General features: G+C 37.6%; 1 protein-coding gene across 1 annotated transcript in view; it reads right to left on the reverse strand.

Moving 5' to 3' along the window:
- Window positions 1–11,154: 11,154 nt before the first annotated feature.
- Window positions 11,155–21,282, reverse strand: part of LOC129246467 (ATP-dependent translocase ABCB1) — a 33,286-nt gene continuing 23,158 nt past the window's right edge. The window contains exons 6-16 of the mRNA XM_054885321.1: window positions 20,900–21,220; window positions 20,280–20,834; window positions 20,048–20,218; window positions 17,790–18,323; window positions 17,560–17,721; window positions 12,923–13,126; window positions 12,761–12,862; window positions 12,537–12,676; window positions 11,882–12,443; window positions 11,676–11,822; window positions 11,155–11,615 (exon numbers count right to left, since the gene is read on the reverse strand). Of these exons, the coding sequence (XP_054741296.1) occupies window positions 11,418–11,615; window positions 11,676–11,822; window positions 11,882–12,443; window positions 12,537–12,676; window positions 12,761–12,862; window positions 12,923–13,126; window positions 17,560–17,721; window positions 17,790–18,323; window positions 20,048–20,218; window positions 20,280–20,834; window positions 20,900–21,220 (3,096 nt within the window). The 3' untranslated portion in view covers window positions 11,155–11,417. The remainder of the gene's footprint in view (window positions 11,616–11,675; window positions 11,823–11,881; window positions 12,444–12,536; window positions 12,677–12,760; window positions 12,863–12,922; window positions 13,127–17,559; window positions 17,722–17,789; window positions 18,324–20,047; window positions 20,219–20,279; window positions 20,835–20,899; window positions 21,221–21,282) is intronic.

Consider the following 21,282-nt stretch of genomic DNA (forward strand, 5'->3'; position numbering starts at 1 on the left):
TTATCGGGCGCTAAGCTTTGAAACTTCTTAGGCGTCGATGGACGAGCGAGAATGGGGAGTAAAATTTCAAGGCCATGCAACGTTTTGGGTATTTTCGTTCCGCGAGAGAGAAAAAAGATATTAGGTATATTAGAAGAAAAGGAGAGAGAGAGATATACCTTATATATATCTTAGATACACTTTAGGCTGTTTTTCCTGAGTTTTTCCTTGTGGTTGCTAATTTCTAGTGAGAAATAACACTGTCTACTTTTTGGCGCTTGTTTGTTAGTGCAAACTTGTAGGAAATATATTTTTGGTGCCTACTTTTTGTCGCTTATTTCCGTTTCCTGGCTAGTGCTTGTGCGTACTATAAAGTGCTATCCTTCCGGCGTCGAATTTATTGGTATTGCCTTGCGGTAATTGGTACCGTAGCTGCGGTCCTGGATACGCTGCGTTTGTGCGGGTGAAATTCTCGGAGTAGTGCTCGTTGTTGCCACGGTTTGTGTCCGGCGTTTATCTACACCGGACGACCCTTCTCCGTGATTTGTAAATGTTGTTTTTTGTATTTGTATTCTCTGCAAATATTATGAATTTATATAGATATATATTCTTTCTCTCTCTCATTCTCATGTACTACCCTACACGCATTTCTTTCTATTAATCATTATATTATTTTATTTTAATTCATGTTTAATTAAAAGCAATTTAACAACCCTGAGTTTATTGAATTTTGTTTAGTAAATTTTAATAAAGCATTAGTAAATATATGAAAAAACTGAGTCCTGTGAACTTATACTCGATAGTTCGAAATTGGAGGAAATTTATTTTGCTAGAACTCTTCAATCTTCAACTTTAGTTTAATATAATATAAGTCAGACATATACTATACTAGGTGTCTAATACTGCCTTAAGGAAACGTGTGAGATTCATCAAAAATACTGAATGGTTCAATAGTAAATACATATTTAGGCAAACAGTGCTATCACAACTGGACTTCATATTTGATTTAAGTACGTCGTTAGCTTCAACAGCTGCTATTTTAACCTAACTTAAGCAACGGTAGACAAAGGAAGCCCTCATGAAAAAATTACTAAAGGGTTTTCCAATAACAGGTCTTATTTTAAATAGCCCGCTATTTCGGTATATGTCATTTTTAAAGCTGTCATTCTTTGATAATGGACAAGTAGAAACTGCGCCATTCATAAAAATGGAACGCTTAAACAACGCATTAAAATTATTAAAATTCACTGTAAAAATGGTGAAAATTTGGCAGAGACGGTTCGTAAAACTCGAACATTTTTGGGTCATCGTGAAGCACCTTGTCGGACTGCAATACAAAAATTGGTGAAAAAATGCGAGCTGTTGGGACAAGTTAGTGAAGTGAAGAATAAAACCCGTGCATGTCGCTCAAGAACAGCCGAAAATATTGCTGTTGTAGCCGAAAGTGTTGAAGAAAACCAAGGTTTGTCCATTCCTCGTCGTTCTTTGGAATTACGCATTCCACAAACGTCATTACACCGTATTTTGCATAAAGATTTGGGTCTTAAGGCTTATGAAGTCCAGTTTACACAAGAACTCAAGCCGGCCGGTCAACAACAACGTCGTGCCTTTGCAGATTGGGGCCTGGAAATGAATGAAAATGATCCAGAATTCCATCGAAAAATCGTCTTGAGTGATGAGGCCCATTTCCACCTCGGTGGCTTCGTCAACAAGCAAAATTGTCGGATCTGGGGCTCAGAAAATCCAAGAGTTATTGTTGAAAAGCCTATCTATCGTCAACGTGTGACTGTTTGGTGCGGTTTATGGTTCGACGGAGTCATTGGACCTTAGTTTTTCGAAAATGAAACTGGAGCAACAGTTACGGTGAATGGATTGCGCTTTCGAGAGATGATTAAGGATTTTTTATGGCCGGAATTGGATAGTATTGAATATAATAAAACCTGATAGAATAACACCTCTTATTGGAAACCCCTATATAATAATTTGAAAAGGTAAGTGAACTTTTGTACGCTCTTAGAGAAAATTAACGTACATATCATCGTTCAATCGCGCCATTAGGTCTACCTTTTCTAAACTGTATAAAGAAGCAAAGCGAGTGAAGCTTAAAAGCCTGTTAAATGCACTGTTGAATGCTCTATTGAAATAGTAAGAGACTTTGTTTATTTGGGAACCAGCATTAACACTGAAAAAAATATCAGTCTTGAAAACCAACGGAGAATCGCTCTCTCTTAACAACAAGCTCTTCCTTGGACTAAGAGGACAATTGTGTAGTAAAGTCCTATCTGCACGAACAAAAATCACATTTTATTTATCTCTCATTGTATTTATCCTATTGTAGAAGCTTGTACGAAAACAACATCCGGCGAACTTAGGAGTGTCAAGATTTCTGGACGTTTGTGTAAGGTTTTTGGACTTTTTTATGCTGACTATAGGACGCTGAAGGCGGCCGCCGTAGCCGAATGGGTTGGTGCGTGATCACCATTCGGAATTCACTGAGAGGTCGTTGGTTCGAATCTCGGTGAAAGCAAAATTAATAAAAAAAAAAAAAAAAAAAAAAAAAAAAAAAAAACATTTTTCTAATAGCGGTCGCCCCTCGGCAGGTAATGGCAAACCTCCGAGTGTATTTCTGCCATGAAAAATCTCCTCATAAAAATATCTGCCGTTCGGAGTCGGCTTGAAACTGTAGGTCCCTCCATTTGTGGAACAACACCAAGACGCACACCACAAATAGGAGGAGGAGCTCGGCCAAACACCTAACAGAAGTGTACGCGCCAATTATTTATATTTATTTATTTTATAGGACGCTGAACTGTATGAGCTTTACGGCGGCATAGACATAGTGCAGCGCAAAAGATCCAGCGGCTCCGCAGGCTAGGCCATGTGGTCCGAATGGACGCAAAGACTTCAGCTCTGAAACTTTTGATGCGATACTTGCTGGTGGTGAAGATCTTGGCTTCAATTGGTTGTCTAACGGACGCTGATTAACATGAAGATGAAACGACTGGCGCGCTTTGTTCAACTCGACCAAAATCGCTTAAGCGGCTGTCGCGCCAATCAAGGAGGAAAAAAGTGAACTGTAATTCCTTCAAGCCGACTCCGAACGGCAGATATTTTTATGAGGAGCTTTTTCATGGCAGAAATACACTCGGAGGTTTGCCATTGCCTGCCGAGGGGCGACCGCTAATAGAAAAAACTGTTTCTTAATTCTGATCTTTCACCGAGATTCGAACCGACGTTCTCTCTCTGAATTCCGAATGGTAGTCATGCACCAACCCATTCGGCTACGGCGGCCGCATATACATATGTATTACGACGCCCGGCCGGGTTCTTTCTGAATAAGCGAAATTAATAGACATAGCACATATAGGTATGTATGCATAAACAAAGTTATAAAGATTCGACTTTGTTTGAATTTCGAGCCTTTAAAATCAGCTGTACGGGAAACAAAAGCAAAATAACAATTAATTCAAGAAATTTACTACTACTAAAAAATAATAAATGCACGTAAAGTATAATATTTAAATATGTATGTAGAATAATTAAAACAACGTGTTCCAAGTGCACATGCACCAAAAGTTATACTGGACACCTTTAGAAGTACGTAATTCAAAAACTGTAAACGTGTAAAAAAACTGTTCATTCTTTGGTACAAACTCCAGTCGTGCTAATTAAAATGCGTTTTGTGTGACCGTCTGCCTATAAATACTAATATAAAAACAATAAATAAAAATGAAAGTAGGCACATTAAAAGGCAGGGTATTTTTTCATATTGTTTGGTGTATAAGAGTAGTGTTCTGAGTTGCGAGGTGAATGTGTTTGGCGAAACGAATGCTTTCGCAGAATTTGTGGTGGTTGTCATTGAGGGGTGAAAGAACACATTCCCCTGTATTTGCAGTTGGAACACCAAATTCACAAGCGCGTTCATCCAAATTTGACAATTCTAATACTTTAATTATTTATTTATTAAGCGAATGAATGAGAATCTCATAGGCTAAGTGCACATATTTTAAGGTTTAAGGCATTAAAAAAGGAAGTTGTGGCATACTTATATTATATTTTATAAATTATTAATGTATTTATTTCTATATGGCAATACCTTCTACTTGTTAAGATTTAATTTAAAGTTTTTCTTATATGGCTTTTCCAACTTCTAAATTTGAATTTTATAACAGGATTGCCTTTGCCTATAAAAAGCCTGCGCGGTCTTGGTAATCGGCGCTTCCGGCTTTTTTCTTACCGTTTACGATAAGCTTTGAAATAAGCACAACCCTACAAAATACTAGAGTTGCATGATATTTATTTTACAATAAATATATGTAAAATAAATACAACTCTACAAAGTACAATTAAACTATTATACATATTTTAAATAAATATTCAAAAATTTCAGTAAGAGAGCTTTTGAAAATGAAAAATCTTTCTCAACAAATTTAGAGATTTTATTAAACTTAACTTCAAAGCAAAATTATTCTAAACAAGAAGTATCCGTATTAAATAATCAGAAATAAATTCCGCAATAGACGGCGGCGTTAACCCGGATTAACGGCACTGGTAATTTTGATTAAAGTTGTAGTGTGGCGACGGTTGTTACGCGGATTAGTGAAAAGCTGTTTTCTTTATTGGATAGTTTTGTGAGATATATTAACTAAATTTTCCTTCAGATTTATATCCAACTTTCGGTTGATTGAACTGCGTTTAGGTACGAGCTTGACAACATAAAGGAAACACTGGAATGTCGTACATCTTCATCTTAATCGGCAATGCTAACAACGTGCTACGCCCGAGCGGTTTTGAACATGCGAGTTAACAGGAGGTCACAGGAATTGAATTTCAATACTCTATTTCGGTAGCTTTGAGGGAGGTGTTTTTAATTTCGGAATATGAACTTTGCACCAATTGGATCAAAACAGTTATGACTGAAGCTGAAACTCAACAGTGACAATGTATCAATTTATACTTTTAAAGGGTGGTTAAATTTCAAGGGCCGATATTGAGTGTGAACCACACCTAAACGTCAAGTTTTTTTCTGCATTTCATTTGACATTTTTCAATTTCAGGAGGCAGGAAATGGCAACAGTGAATGACCAATTTTTGAAGAAAATCATCTTCAGTGATGAGACACATTTTCACCTCAGTGGATTCGTCAATAGGCCGAATTGCCGCATTTGGGCGAATGATAATCCAAGACTGATTGCCGAAAAACCAATGCACCAACAAAGAGTGACTGTTTGGTGCGGTTTATGGGCCGGCGGCATCATTGGGCCGTATTTTTTCCAAAATGAGGCTGCCTGACCGGCCTGTGAATAGTGTTCGCTATCGTGAGATGATAACGAACTTTTTATGGCCCGAATTGGAAGATATGGATATGGACGATATGTGGTTTCAACAGGACGGTGCCACTTGTCACACAGCTATCGAAACAATGGCTCTTTTGCGCGAGAAATTTGATGGGCGAATAATCTCACGTCGCGGCGATGTCAATTGGCCACCAAGATCATGTGATTTGACACCGTTGGACTTTTTTTTTTTTTGAGGTTATTTGAAGGAAAAGGTGTACGTCGATAAGCCAGCAACAGTTCAAGAGCTAAAGGATGAGATAATTCGGCACATTAACGGCATAGAACCTCAATTATGCCTCAGCGTCATGGAAAATTTGGATCATCGGATGGAGGTGTGCCGCCGTGGCCGCGGCGGCCATTTGGCCAATATTTTGTTCCATACGTAATTGGGGCATACCAATATTATCATAATAAAGAGAAATGACAATAATTTCTTAAAAAAATTGTATTTTATTCAAAATCAACACCGGCTCTTGAAACTTAACCACTCTTTATTTGGTTAAATAGCACACGGGCGAAATAAACAGGAAAAGCTTTCATTACGGACTTTATTCCATTAACGTCTACTTTGCATCGGACCTAGAGAGCTCAGCGAGAAAGCGGAATTGTCCCATAGTTCCTTTCTATTTCGAAATTCCCCATGCCTTTTGAGACGCCTGGATTGTTCTACGTTATTGAAGCCAGCTTATCAAAATATTGAGTAGCGTTTCGCTTTAATCTGCAAGTTAACTTTGATAAGTACATGGTGGCGCAAAATTAATCACTCAAAAACAAATTTTATTAACGTAATGATTAATTTTGCGCCCCCTGTAGAACGATAATCCATGTATGTACTATTTTTCGTTTATCAGCCATACAATTTAAGCTTTGTCGCAAACAAACCGCTGTCAAACGACACGAAATCAACTGGTTCTCTCAAAACCGCTGAAAGCCGGTTGACGATCTTATGTTAGCCACACCTTTCAGATTCTCTCCATCGTGGATACCACCAAGGGTGATAGATTTACACGGTTAGGTCAATAAAAAAGAAGAATTGGGAAGGAAACTTCGGCTGTCACGTCACGGGGGATTCAGCTGTCGAATTCCGCACGATCATTTCACACTCGTCCAATCAGTCGTTGTTCAGACGGCAACACAGTGTCATTGGTTGATTTTTTTCGCATATCACCAACACAATCTCAGTTTTTTGTATACATACCCGAAGTGACGTCAGCCCATTAGATGATTCTGTGAATTTCGCTGAGAGTCGAATAACGGAAGGCTAAATAGCACACGTCTAAAAAATTGTTTCAGCATGTTTACCACTACCAACTGAGTAAAAAAATCCTTCGATACAATATATTCATTAGTTCATGTCATCGCCATTTTTGCAGCGTTGTCATTTCCACGTAGGTATTTACCGATTGTCAATCTCGTTATTCGTTAGCAACTTGTACTAAACTGAATATGGCAAGACTAAGTAAGACTAGGCTTTTTTGAGTATTTTACTAACTAACTAACTAACTCGTCTTTTTATGATGGATGGACCGTCCGATTTTGGAAGCTTAACGTTTACCTTAGCCAGTTTTGATCTGCCAGTCGTTTTTCCATCCTCGACAGAACCAGGTTTTTTTGGAATTTTTCACGAACATTTGAATTGTCGACTCATTCGGATGATTATTTCGCCCCAAAAAATCACGAATTTTGCGGTATGTGCTTCAATAGTTTTAACGCGTTATTCTATCGTGAAAAATTTGTATTATATCCGTCTACTTGAAAAATTTCAAAGAAAACATGAAAAATGGTACTGTCTAGGAATTCCCCATTAACATCTAGGAGTCACTTTTGAAAGACCCTTTACAATTCAATACTTCTCGAAAAATTCAAACAATATTCAAACAGTTATTTAAATTTCATGATATTATATTTATTAGTTCGTTAGTTATTGTGCTAAGAAGCAATGGCTTGAAAGGTGTTATGGGGACTCCACTTCATCAGAAACAACAATAAAACAATGGTGTGCTGACTTTAAACGTAGTTGTACAGACACCGATGATGCACAACGCAGTAAACGTCCAAATGAGACGGTAACACTCGAAAACATCAAAAAAATCCACAAAATCGTTTTGAAATTATCGATTTGATCGAAACGTGAATTTGTGTGAGTTAACAGGAAAGTTATGTTTAAAGTATCTAGGTGCCGCGTTTGCTCATTTTCAAGATAACGCACCGTGTCACAAGTCAATCAAAACAATGGCAAAACTACATGAATTGAACTTGGAGTTGCTACTGGCTGTTCGAAGACCAGTAAGAAATTTCGCTCGAATGAAGAGGTTATCTCTGAAACTGAGTCCTAAGCAAAAAGCAAAAGACAAATCGTTCTACAAAAGTGGTACTGCTAATTTTGAACACAAAAAACATACCAGTCTAACGGTTAGACGAGATAGAAGTGAAACCTTCCGTAAAACAAACTGAGAGAGAATGAGACGAAAGCAGCATTAGAAGCGGGATAATTATAGGTTCATTATAATATTGCTATAAAGTTCATATTTTATTTTCTTCATTTTATTATTATTCATCCTCAATGTTTTCAATTTCAACAAATGATACGAGTGGCTTATGAAAGCTAAAATATGATACAAATGCTTTGGTTTCGATGTTGTCAACATGTCTTTGAAATACCGCGTCAATTGTTGTTTTTGATCGTGTTGTCGATTCAGTGCGATTGTTACACATTTTTAAATTGAATGTTGTATTGAGAAAGTCAATTAAAGGAACCGCTGTGTCCAATGCAAAATTTACGTTAAAATCGCCACTTAAAATCATTGGAACTTTATCGTAATGTTTTCTAAGTATCCGCGATTCTTCTGGTGTATACTTTATTAAATTTTCGTGAATGAATTCCGTGATGCTATTTATTGATTGATTCGGTGAAATATAAACTGCCACAATCTGGTTTCGCATGCACATATTTCTCCCACTTTAGAGAGCTGAACAGACAGTGATTCTAGTTGCTGAGCATTCAGATCTATCTGTGGAGTTACAATACGAGCACCGTCATTATGATTGTGGTATATTGCAACACCGCCTGCAATTGCGGTAAATATTTAAAAATGAAAATATTTAGAAATATATAAATACGGACGTAATACAGCACACGCGGTTGCTATTATGAGCGTCGTAACGTGTATATTACACAGACGTACTAACATACACACAAACATTCGTAGGACGCTTGGTCTAAGCAAGTATTAGGTAGTGTAGTATAATTTCCTGCAGGGTTAGTACAGCATTTGTTTCATCAACTCTACTGTTGTAATTTTTGCCTGCGTTTCTCGCTAACATAACGAAGTAGCGCGTTTTTCAATAGGTGCGCTTCAACTTTTTTCCGACAGGGAGGGCGAACGACGCAATATTTTTTATTTTTCGCTTGTCATTTGTAAACTTCATTAGTATACATTTCATCATGGAACGCTACACACTTGAGCAACGATTGCAAATCGTTCAAATTTTTTATGAAAATAATCGTTCTGTTGCTGCTACTTTAAGAGCATTACGGCCATTTTACGGTCCATTTAACAAGCCATCTCACTTTTGGCTCAATGGCTTTGTCAACAAGCAAAGTATGCGTTACTGGGCAGAAAGCAATCCACACGTGATTCATGAGACACCGTTGCATCCCGAAAAAATCACTGTTTGGTGCGGTTTACATGCCGGCGGCGTAATTGGCCCATATTTTTTCGTTGACGAGAACGATCGCCACGTTACTGTGAATGGAAATCGATACCGCGACATGATAAACGATTATTTTTGGCCGCAATTGAATGGTATGGACTTAGACGACATGTGGTTTCAACAGGACGGGGCCACAAGCCACACAACACACGCTACAATTGATTTGTTGAAGAGTAAGTTCGATGAGCGCATTATTTCCAGAAATGGATCGGTCAAATAGCCGCCGCGCTCGTGTGATTTGACGCCTCTAGATTATTTTCTTTGGGGTTATGGGAAGTCATTGGTCTACAGTAACAAGCCGGCGACGATTTGTGAGCTCAGAGCCAATATTGAACGCGAAATTGCTGGAATTTCGGCCGATTTATGCAAAAGAGTGGTCGAAAATTGGGTTCAACGATTGGACTTCGTAACACGTGCACGCGGTGGTTATGCAAAAGAAATCAAATTTCATACTTAAATGTATATGTTCAAACTCGATAATAAAAAAAAAATTAGTTAAAAAAGTCAAACCGTTTGTGTTTTATAGTTGAAGCGCTCTTACTGAAAAACGCTTTATTACGCGTTCATTACATTCTAAAAATGTGTATCCTTTTTTTAAAGCCAACTAAAATAACCTAAAAATTTTAATTAAACGATTTGTTTCAAATTGTCGTACAGAAATTTGTAAACACTTTATTGAAACTACCTTTTTGAAATATCGTAATACTATGTGTACATATGTCCTAATATGCACACGCACATGTTATGTCGTTACCCTCCTTGGTGTATTTACTCGTGCTAATTAATAGCTCATGGCACTGATAATGTATTTCAGGGTTTGATGTATTGTGATTGACTAATCAAACCCTGAATCGGAATTTTATTTTAATACATAATTTTGAACACTTAGAAGCTGGCGAACTATGTACCCCCCATTTGCTTTTTTACAATAAAATTTTGATACTTCTTCTTTTTTAACATGACAGTCCGGGATGGACCACTGCTTCCGCTTGCTTAATACTACATATACAAATATTAATACTACTTTGTTCTAGCATGCAAGTGCACATATGTACCTGCATATGTTGTGCATATGTATGTATGTAGATATGTGCTATGTTGTGCTGTGCTTATGTTAAGCCTAATGCACGCTTTGTTTTAGCTACGAAACAACATAGAAAAATCAGTGTAAGAAATCATCTAATGCAAAGTTAGCGAGTTGAGTGTTTTCTTACAAGAAATTTCCTATGACATTTCATACACCAAATTAGCGTAGAATATTCCCACTTGGCTTAACATATTGATTCATGTATATTCACATATATTTTTACTTAATTAACGTGTTTTCTTGGATTATCCAGCTCAGTGTCTCGATAAATTCCCACAGGAATGATCCGGATAATTTTTATGGGTCTTAGAAGCACTGATGCTAAACTTCTGTTTTGGTAGTACGAAGAAGCAAATATATAAAAAATTGTTCCACAAGAATTTTTGTCAAAAATGCATTCATTTGACAGAAAATACACACTTTGCTATTTGAAAGATGACAGTCTTGAAGATGTAACACTAATAGAAGTTAGTTACAGGTCACTAAAACACTTTTTCAAGAACCCGATATTTCAACCGAAAATTGGCGCTCTTCAAGAGCATATTAATACAGATATGATTAAGTTGCTTAATAGCGTAGCATTCAAATTGTTTGCAAAAAACCGCATTCAGCACCAAGGCAAGTTGAATACTGAAGGTGAAGTCTTTCCCAAACAGCTACTTGATTTTTCGCAATTTTGACAAGTCTGACGTCCGCTCGTTTCCGATGCAAAACAAACAAAAGGAAGAGAACTTGCATGCTTGTGAAAATTCACTAAATGGCTTGATAATATTGTGATTTGTGATATTTAAACTAAACAAACTAATGACAAGTAAGTGCCGCGTGTTAAATTGTGAAAGCACAAACAAAAATAAAGCCTCCAAATGCAGTTTTTTCGCGTTTTTATAGGGTGGACGCCGAGACAAGAAAGTGTGTCTGTGTGCGTATAATTTCTTATGTTAAGTAGCTTCTATTGATTTCGCCTACTCTTTCTCTCCTCCTTTTGATTGTTTATTCATAAAGCCTGATGACACAACAAATTCGGAAGGCGTGACCTTGTATTCTATTTTGCTTTATTCAGCCTCTAATTTATCTCTCAAGCGAAAGCTTTTCTAATTTAATTCATGTTTCTGTATACATTCACTTGTCAGTGCTACCAATGACGTAAAGCAAAACGAACAAAAGTTATCATAATTTGAACTGGATCTCCATCAGGAGCACATCGTTATTGTTGTATTTTCGTGCAAAATTTTTTTTCCGGACCCCGATCATTGAGCATTGGAACACAACTAATACTATCATTAACCGTAACATTATCATTAACCACCGGTTTGCAATCTCCACAGCGTATAATAGATGCCACGCAGCTTCAGCAGCTCCTTATGTGAACCGCTTTCAGCAACTTGCCCATTGTCGAGCACGAATATCACATCAGAGTCGACAATTGTGGACAATCTATGAGCAATGCTGATGGTTGTTCTTCCTTCACTAGCTGCGTCGAGAGCATCTTGAACAACCTGAAATTTTTTCACAAAATTAGATACGATGCATGCATTTGTACATTGAAAGTTTATTACCTTTTCACTCTCAGCATCAAGAGCAGATGTGGCTTCGTCAAGTAGCAAAATTTTCGGATTTCTCACCATTGCACGAGCGATGGCGATTCGCTGCTTTTGACCACCAGACAATTGTGCGCCTTTCTCACCCATACGCGTCTCATAGCCCTGCAATTTGCAATATGTAAAAATACTATATATATTATATTATATATTAAGAGTCTTACCAATGGCAGTGCCGATACAAAATTGTGTATATTCGCTTTTTTGGCTGCAGCGATTATCTCCTGTTCGGAGACCTCCCGCTTATTATCGCCATATTCAATATTCTCCCTAATAGATCTGTCGAACAAAATGGGTTCCTGAGAGACAATACCGAGCTGACGGCGTAGATTGGAGAGGGACACATTTCGTAAATCGACATCATCGATGCCCACTGAACCGGCATCGACATCATAGAAGCGTTGCAACAACTGAATGCATGTGGACTTTCCACATCCAGATGAACCCACTAAAGCCACTTTTCTCCCCTCCATTACATTCAGTATTATGCCTCTTAATACCGGAATTTCTTTACGTGTAGGATAGCTAAACGTGACATCAGTGAAGTCAACTTTGCCTTCTGCGTGCCATGGGTCTCTCGACACACCCGGTTTATCAAGAATTTTCGGTTCGCGACTTAGCAGTAAAAATATTTTCTTAGCTGCCGTAATGCCCTTCTGGAAATTGGGAGCAAAGGCTAATGCATTGGCAATTGAGGCTGTGCCCATGATCAAGGCTTGTGAAACCCTGTAAATTTGTAAATTTTTGTATGTATGGTTGTGTATATTTAATTTATGCCATTTGTAGAATAGAAGTTAAAATTCGGTTACGGTCACTTACTTAAAAACATTACCGAATTCCATGCCCCTGTTTACCACGCACCAACCTCCATAGTACATACAAGCCGCATAAGCAAAGAACATAAGAGATCTAGCCAATCCATACACTAAGCCACGGAAGTGCGTATTCTTCTTAGCTTTCTGCAAGTATTTTAATTTTTTGGATTAATTGTTTTAGTAAAAACTTACTAGAAATGTGGAGGAATGGAAATGTGCGGAACTTACAGCCATTGCGGGGTAAAGCATTTCCATGTATTGTCGGTAAAACATCTCCTCTCTGCCTAATGACGCTACTGTGCGTATATTGGAGACGACCTCAACGGCAAGCTGTGAAGAAAAATCAGTCAAACTATGTATTTCTTTTTTAAAAAAATGTCTATTGCTCACCTTTGTGCAATTTTCCATAGTTTTAGCAGTGCCCATATTTTCCTGAGCCATAACTTTGCGCTGCAAATACGACGCAATTAGAATGAATGGTGCGAATGCCAATGCCAACAAGCCTAAACTCCATTCATAGTACATAGATAAGCCAATACCTAGCCCGATAGTGGCCAGTGATTGTACAATAGTTCCAATACGTTGCCCAGTTGCCTGCAAAATTCAAGTTTTTATTTCAATTCTTTCAGTTCAATCTCTTTTTTTATTATGTTCATAACATATTTTCTATGTTTTTGTAAACAAATTTAACGAACTTTTCTTGACTACACTGCCTTCGGTAAGTACCAGCCTTTACCGAAATTCTGAGACAGGGTCGCAACTTTACAGGCGCTTAGTCCACATTTCCAACGCAATAATTGTTACACCAGTCAAGCTGTACGAGTTATTCATATTTACTATTGAATTTTCCTATGCCAGCCAGACACGCACCAGTCGAGGTACGAAAAAATAGCAGTCGTGAATGGCTCATGTCAAAATAAAACGAATCAGTTAATTAATCGTCATTCATTAGAATTGGGAATCACTTAGTTCTCATTGGGATTAATTTGCACACGGGTCTTGACCTACACGTTCACGTGGTCAAACTAACTCAAGTACTAACCAAATCTCACAATCTGTAAGAAAGTGCGGTGGCATTTGCGGCAAGACATATCTGATCTTTGGAGTACGAGGAGTAAAAATTAAGAAGTTTACCGCCGGAATATTTTAGAAATTTCTGTTCTTTCCTGATCTCAACAGCACTTTAGCGAAGAACATTGGACGTTTCAACAGGATTTGGTGCCAGTTCGCATAGCAAAGAAAAAAACACGAGAGTGGTAGAAAACTCATTTTTCAAATAGCGTCTCAAGACGCCACCCTACTCTGCGGATCTGAGTACGATGAATTTCAGTTTATGGTCGATTTTGGAGGCCCGGGTCTGTGCAATACGGCACAAAAGTTAAAAGTCCCTGAAGGAAGTGTTGCTTCGAGAACTTCATAGGGGAGCTGCGGCCCATAGCTTAGAATTTCATAAAACGATTGATCTTCTGTCTTCGTGGACACTTTGAAATCAGCTGAACATGGAAATCACCTTAATAGTATTTATATATAATTATATATTTACTTTTTAAAGCTTCTGATTAGTGATAATACAGGTACCTCCCGAAATAAACGGTACTTGAGTTACACGATTTTCGAGTCACACGGAAAAGATAGCGACATTCCCTCAAGTTACACGTTTTTTGACCAATTTCCATAAAAAGGACAAAACAATAACTATTTATCATATATTAATATAATTAAGCTGGATCGAGTCATACCAACTTTTAAGTCATACTATATACGCATATCTTTTCATTCTATTTAGGAAAATATATAAAGATCTGAAATCTTCAGCTCTTAGTGCATGCTGGAAATTTTTTTTTCCTATCGTGGTGTGCGAAGATGATTACGTTCCACATAAAGAAATTGAATGTGACCATATTATAAATGTTGCTCATTCGACGATATGTCTAGTGAAGACATAAATGAACTATAGTATTGGGAGGTTGAATTAGTTTTAAAGGTTTTTTTCGAAGATTTGGGGCTTTATTGTGAAAAAACGGTACAAAATATTTTATTCGAAGTATTGGCCATCGCTAGCTACAACTTTCGCCCATCTTTCGGGCAATTTCCGGATGCCGTTTCTCCAAAATTCTGGCCGCTGCTTGGCTATCCATGACTCAACCCATATTTTGGTAACCTCGTACGAGGAGAACCGCTGGTCCGCCAAATCGAGACTCATATGCCGGAACAAATGATAATCGGAGGGAGCTATGTCTGGACTATACGGCGGGTGGGGTAACACTTCCCAGCCAAGCGTTCCAAGGTATTTTTTGACATGCGGCCGAGCGTTGCCATGTTGCAAAATAACCTTGTCGTGCCTTTTTACCGTTTCCGGCCGTTTTTCTTTCAATGCCCGGCTTAAAAGCATCAATTGCAGTCGGTAACGATCCCCCGTGATTGTTTCGCCCGGTTGGAGCAGCTCAAAATATACGACGCCGACCTGATCCCACCAAATGCAGAGCATGATTTTCTTGCCGTGAATATTCTGCTTGGCCGTCGACGTTGATACGTGGCCGGGCAAACCCCATGATTTTTTGCGTTTTGGGTTATCGTAGTGGATCCATTTTTCGTCGCCAGTCACCACCCGATGCAAAAAACCCTTCCGATTTTGTCGCTCGATCAGCAATTCGCACGTAAAAAATCGCCGTTCGACGTCGCGCAGCTTCAACTCGTACGGGACCCAATGTCCTTGCTTTTGGATCATTCCCATCGCTTTTAGACGCTTGCAAACGGTTGACTTATCAACGCCCAATGATTCAGCAAGCTCTTCTTGGGTTTGGCACGAGTCCTCGTTTACCAATTCCCCCAATTCCGCGTCCTCGAACTTTTTGGGCTGGCCAGGACGCTCCTTGTCTTCGGTGTGAAAATCACCACTTTTGAACCGTCGAAACCAGTACTCACATGTTGAAATCGACGGAGTATGGTCTGGGTAGGCCTCCTGCAGCAATTCACGGGCTTGTGCTGTATTTTTTTTCAAATTGATGTAGAAAAGCAAAGCTTCCCGCAAATTGCGTTTCGACGGCACGAAAGTTGACATACTCGGAGCACGAAAACACTGCGTTGTTTATACTTCAGCGAAATGACAGATACTGATAAACAAAGCCTAGGGATGAGGCTTTGTCATGAATATATATTCTGTATTGCCAACGCGATAAAGTGATAAATAGCGCCATCTGTGTGTCACCTTTAAAACTAATTCAACCTCCTAATATTATTTGAAAACACTTTGGATGAAGAAAATCTTTCCTTTGAAAGTCAAATCTAGTGACCGTCAAAGAGGAGGAAAGTTATGAGGATGCATCTACTGAGAAACTTTCAATGACTGATGCAGAGCATGGTTTAAATATGGCGAAAGAGTTGCAGGCCTATTTATTGCGCTGAAAGAGATCCCTGTATAGCCCGTAGAGAAATATTTGTAGCAGAACTAAGGAATATTAATAATAACATCATTTTTAGACCACCACCACCAACACCAACGACAGCGAGTAATTAGATTAAGGACCCAAAGAGTTTTTTGATATTACGTAATAATTTTTTTTTTATAAAACTCTCAAACATTTAGTGTTAAGATTAAAAGAATAAAACATTTTATTTTCCACTAAACATGTTGAGTCTAAATTTGAGTCTCCACTTACACAGTTGCGAGATACACGAAACCAATTAATCGTATAACTCGAGCGACACCTGTAATACATTTTTTTTTTTTCACTGAAAAATTATGTATACACTTATTTTGATTAGACCGTAAAGTACATATTATATGTACCTATACTGATCATTTGAAGCGCCGGAATTTCTCTACAAAAGCCCCAAAAATCTTTCGAAAAGTCTTTATCGTGGACAGTACAGTAGTCCTAAAGCTTCACATCCAAACGGGAAGACCTAATGAATTGCTTCAACAACAACAACAAAAACAACGGTCAAAATGAGGTTCACACGGCAGTCGGTTCTACGTTACCAGAACCAATTCGGGTTAGACGCAAAGGATAAAATCCTATTGTGAGTGAACAATTTGAGGGTTGGCTTACCCCTCGCGAAGATGACGTGATTGGCCACCAAGATCGTACGACTTGATCATACTCGACTTTTTCTTGAATGGTTCTCTGAAATCGCATATCTATGGCAATAAAACGCAATAGACAGATGCGCTCAAAAACAACGTTGCTCAAATTCATGAATCTATAAAGCAAAGTCGTTTAAAATTGCATCTCTTGGGTCCGAGTTAATGTGCAAAGCCGCGGTGGGCATTTAAAAGGTGTCATATTCTATACGCAATGGCATAACTGGACCTTTCTAAAAAAAAAAAGTGTTGCTAACACCTCACGTACAGTTTGTTTTATTCTTTTTCGACCCACTCTTATTAGGAAACTCTATTTTTCTGTGATATCAAGCTCGATATTTTCTTAATTATCTTCGCATACTACAAATCTTAAGGATTTTATTGATGGCAGATCTTTTCATTTACTAATTTCTGCCGAGAGACGGACAATACTGGTCGAGCCCTAGAGCTGGTGCGAATATTTTAAGCAGGGGTATATTTTCAAGCTATAGAACACCATAATTTGAAGTCGATCAACTTCAGTCAGATATTTTTGTGGCAGTGTGGTCTCATTCGACGGTGCGAATGACAGTCTATTTTAGTTTTCTATTTAATTTTCCATGCTTGATGACAAGGCGCATTCATTAAAGTTGGGCGCACTAGACCAACAAGAGTGGTTTGTACGTTTGATTTTCAAAGAAAAGTATTGGCAAAGTAGAAAACAAAGAATGAATTCGCCTTGTGTCATTCTGGGCTGACAGCCACATACATAGGTGGCGAAAGAAAAAAACAAATCGGCTGATTTACCGATACCACCTTTAATAGATTCGCCTTAGTTGATGAAAATTAAAAAAACAACATTGCCTAACACTGATATTTGGAATTGCGTTTACATTAACATATTTTTAACGTTTAGGAGGTAAAAATTGCCATTTTAGACTACAAATCGTGGATGAGTACTTACACCTTGAACAGCAGCTGAGTCACCAGAAAGCCTCGCGCAAAGACTTCCCGTACTGTTGGCTTTATCGTCGAACCAAGCGACTTCTTGCTTCAGGATCGCCTCAAACATCAAACCTCTTAAACGTTCCGTAAGCTTCTCACCCGCAATACCGAACATGTATATCTGCGTAGAATTATTGTGTAATTGGGAATTTATTAACATTACAAACTTGTAGGGAAAGTTTTAATTACCTGAAGGAAAGTGGCAAAACCAACGATGATACCAGTTACCATAAAATATATACTATATTGATTGGTGTTGTCACGTACATATTGTGGATCATCTTTAGCGGCCAATACTTCAAGTATTCCTCCAAAAAGCACAGCGAAAATAGGCATAGCAAAGCCCATAATAACCGAAGAAATCATCCCACACAAAAGTTGTGGCCATTCCGGTTTATTCTTCTTTAAAATAGGCCACAGCGAACTCTCTTCATCTTCATCAACTAAAGCTTCCTCCTCATATTTAATGTCAATAAGTTCCTCATCTTCGTCTTTCGAGCCGAAGAAATTTTGAGACTTTTCAGCATTTTGAGCGTCGTCAGTCAAAGGCTCGTCTCCCAGTTGAGTTGTAACCAAGTTAAAATAGTGAGACTTCAGTTCCATCAATTCAGAATGTGTGCCACTTTCGACTACTTCGCCCTTATTGATTACTACAATACGATCAGCACGTCGAATGGTCGACAAGCGATGCGCAACAATAATTGTTGTACGGCCTTTGCTCGCCTGGAAAAGAGCAACATAGAACACAATTTTGATGTAAAAGTAAGAATTTTTAAAATTGCAGAGTCGAATGTGCTGAACTTGAATGATTACACTGCTTAGGAAGAATTAATAATATTTTTCACCCAAGAACCGGACCATCTAATTCCCATGTAAAATCGGTCATTGAGTCTGAAAATTCAGATTAATTTTTTGACGTGTCGTTACCTTGCTCATTTGTCGTTACCTTGCTCATTAGTGTTACCTTGAATGAACTGCAAGCGAAAGCGCGGAACGAACGACAAAGCAAACAAAGCAAACGAACGGCAACGTTCGACATCTTGCTCTCTCCTACTTAAGTGAGCGTATATGTGTATGTATATGCGCACATGTACATATATAATATAAATTCACGTATTTGTATTTGCATATGCCTTCTTATTGATTATTATTAATTTGATTTACTTGAAGAATTTAAAATAAAACCAAGTTTCTTAATAATACCTGTTGTTTTAATGTTATTATTATTTTTTTACGTGATAACGTCTTATAATTCTATGTAGCCGGCTGCACGCACCAAAATATGCGTCGTTATCTTGCTCATGCGTCGTTACCTTGCTTGAACAGCATGTTATGTTATGTTATGATATGTTATATTATGTTATGTTATGTTATGTTATGTTATGTTATGTTATGTTATGTTATGTTATGTTATGTTATGTTATGTTATGTTATGTTATGTTATGTTATGTTATGTTATGTTATGTTATGTTATGTTATGTTATGTTATGTTATGTTATGTTATGTTATGTTATGTTATGTTATGTTATGTTATGTTATGTTATGTTATGTTATGTTATGTTATGTTATGTTATGTTATGTTATGTTATGTTATGTTATGTTATGTTATGTTATGTTATGTTATGTTATGTTATGTTATGTTAAAGTATATTATGTTAATGTTAACTCATTCTCTATATCCATACAAAATATCTATCAAACAAATAAAATTAAAATTTTCTTTTGAAAAATGCAACCATTCAATCAGTATTTTCTTATGACGTTATCACGTTAAACTATCGTCAGTAAACCGACTTTACAGACAACCTCTTTTTCCTTTTATGCAGTCTTCGAGATACTGCCAAGTAACGGTTTCGGATTAAAGAAAAAAGAAGATATATCATAAATATTTCTAATATATAGAGAATCCGTAAGCCGATCAAAATAAATTATGTATCACATTAAAAGTATGATAATTAGTAGTCTACGTTTAGTTTATGCATTAATTTTCATTAAAACTAAATATTTTAAAGACTTTAAAAATAGTTGCTTTTCACAAAAATATGAAATTCTTCGAACTATTGTATAATATATTGTACAAAATGGATGTTGAACATTTTTTAGGACATTTCTCAAAACTAAGATATCTAGAAAAAATTTAAGAAATCCTCAAATAAATATAAAGGTTATACGCGTGAGAATAAAAGTACCAAATTTTGGTCGATAATCTTTTAAAGATCTTGATCAACATTATTTTATATCCATACGAGCTAGCGCACGCTGAAGTGCACATGAAAAACGTTAGAAATAGCGGTCTTCAAGATGTTGTCCGCCTTTGCAAAAATATTAGATGTCTGAACTGAAGTCTTGGTGCAAACAAGAACCACAGCATCAACTATTAAAGTAAATTCGAGACCAACAGCAATGGATTTTTGTATAGAAGAATATAAACAACTTAATGAAATTACCTTTTCAAGAGCCGCCTGTACTTTCGCTTCGCTGGCTGTATCCAATGCAGAGGTTGCCTCGTCCAATAGCAGTATTTCGGGATCTCTCACGAGCGCACGTGCAATAGCGATACGTTGTTTCTGTCCACCCGACAGTTGAGCGCCACGTTCACCAACTAATGTATCAAGTCCCTGAAAGGGAGGAGTGCGTTTTTAATGAAAGTTTTACGCAGATATCAAAAACTGTTCTTACTTTTGGCAATTTATTTATGAAAATATGAGCATTTGCCGCGATGGCAGCCGCAATGACCATCTCTTTTGTAGCATCCTCTCTGCCATAACGAATATTTTCAAATATGCTAGTGCCAAATAGTACTGGTTCTTGACCGACGACACCTATACACTCCCTCAACGAAGTAATGTTTATGTCCTTCAAATCGGTGTCATTGAAATATACGCTGCCTTCTTGTGGATCATAGAAACGCTGCACAAGTTGGATAATCGTTGATTTACCACAACCCGATGAACCAACTAACGCTATCGTTTGGCCACGATGTATTTTCAAATTTAATTTATTAAGAACTAGCACCTCCTCGCGTGATGGATATTTGAAACTAACGTCGCGTAGTTCGATATGTACCAAAGGTTGGTTCAAATTCCTGCCTTTCGGCTCGATTGGATTGATTGTCGGTACTTGTTCGATGATTTTGAATACTTTGGCGCATGCACCTTTTGCAATGCCAAAAGCTTCGATATACGGCGCGGCTAAGCCAATATTCATGGAACCCATCATGATTGAGAAAAATATCTACAGCAATATATATTTTAAATTAGTAAGAGTTCCGAAGAAGGCAAGTTATTTATTTGACATACCGTAATCATATTACCAGGAGTGTAATTGCTGTAAGCTTCTTCTCCAGCGTAGTTCTTTAAGACTAAACCAACACCAAACCAGAAAGCTAAGGCGTAGGAAGCGTAGATGAAAAACCAGAGGAGCCCGAATCCGATGCCAGAAAACATATTTCGCTTGATGTTTACTTTCCGAGCGTCAACAATTTGCGATTTATAGGCGCAGATTTCCTTGTATTCGCCCTCAAAAGTTTTCACAGTTCGAATGCCGCTCAATGCTTCTTCTGCAATATTTCCAGCTTTAGCATAAACATTCAGTTCCTTTTTCGACAGCTTTGAAGTCGCCTAGCAAAAAAAAAAAAAACAAATTAATATTCGTATATGCATTTTCCGTATAAATCTTTGGT

The sequence above is a fragment of the Anastrepha obliqua genome, chromosome 4 (assembly GCF_027943255.1).
Source record: "Anastrepha obliqua isolate idAnaObli1 chromosome 4, idAnaObli1_1.0, whole genome shotgun sequence".
NCBI lineage: Eukaryota > Metazoa > Arthropoda > Insecta > Diptera > Tephritidae > Anastrepha > Anastrepha obliqua.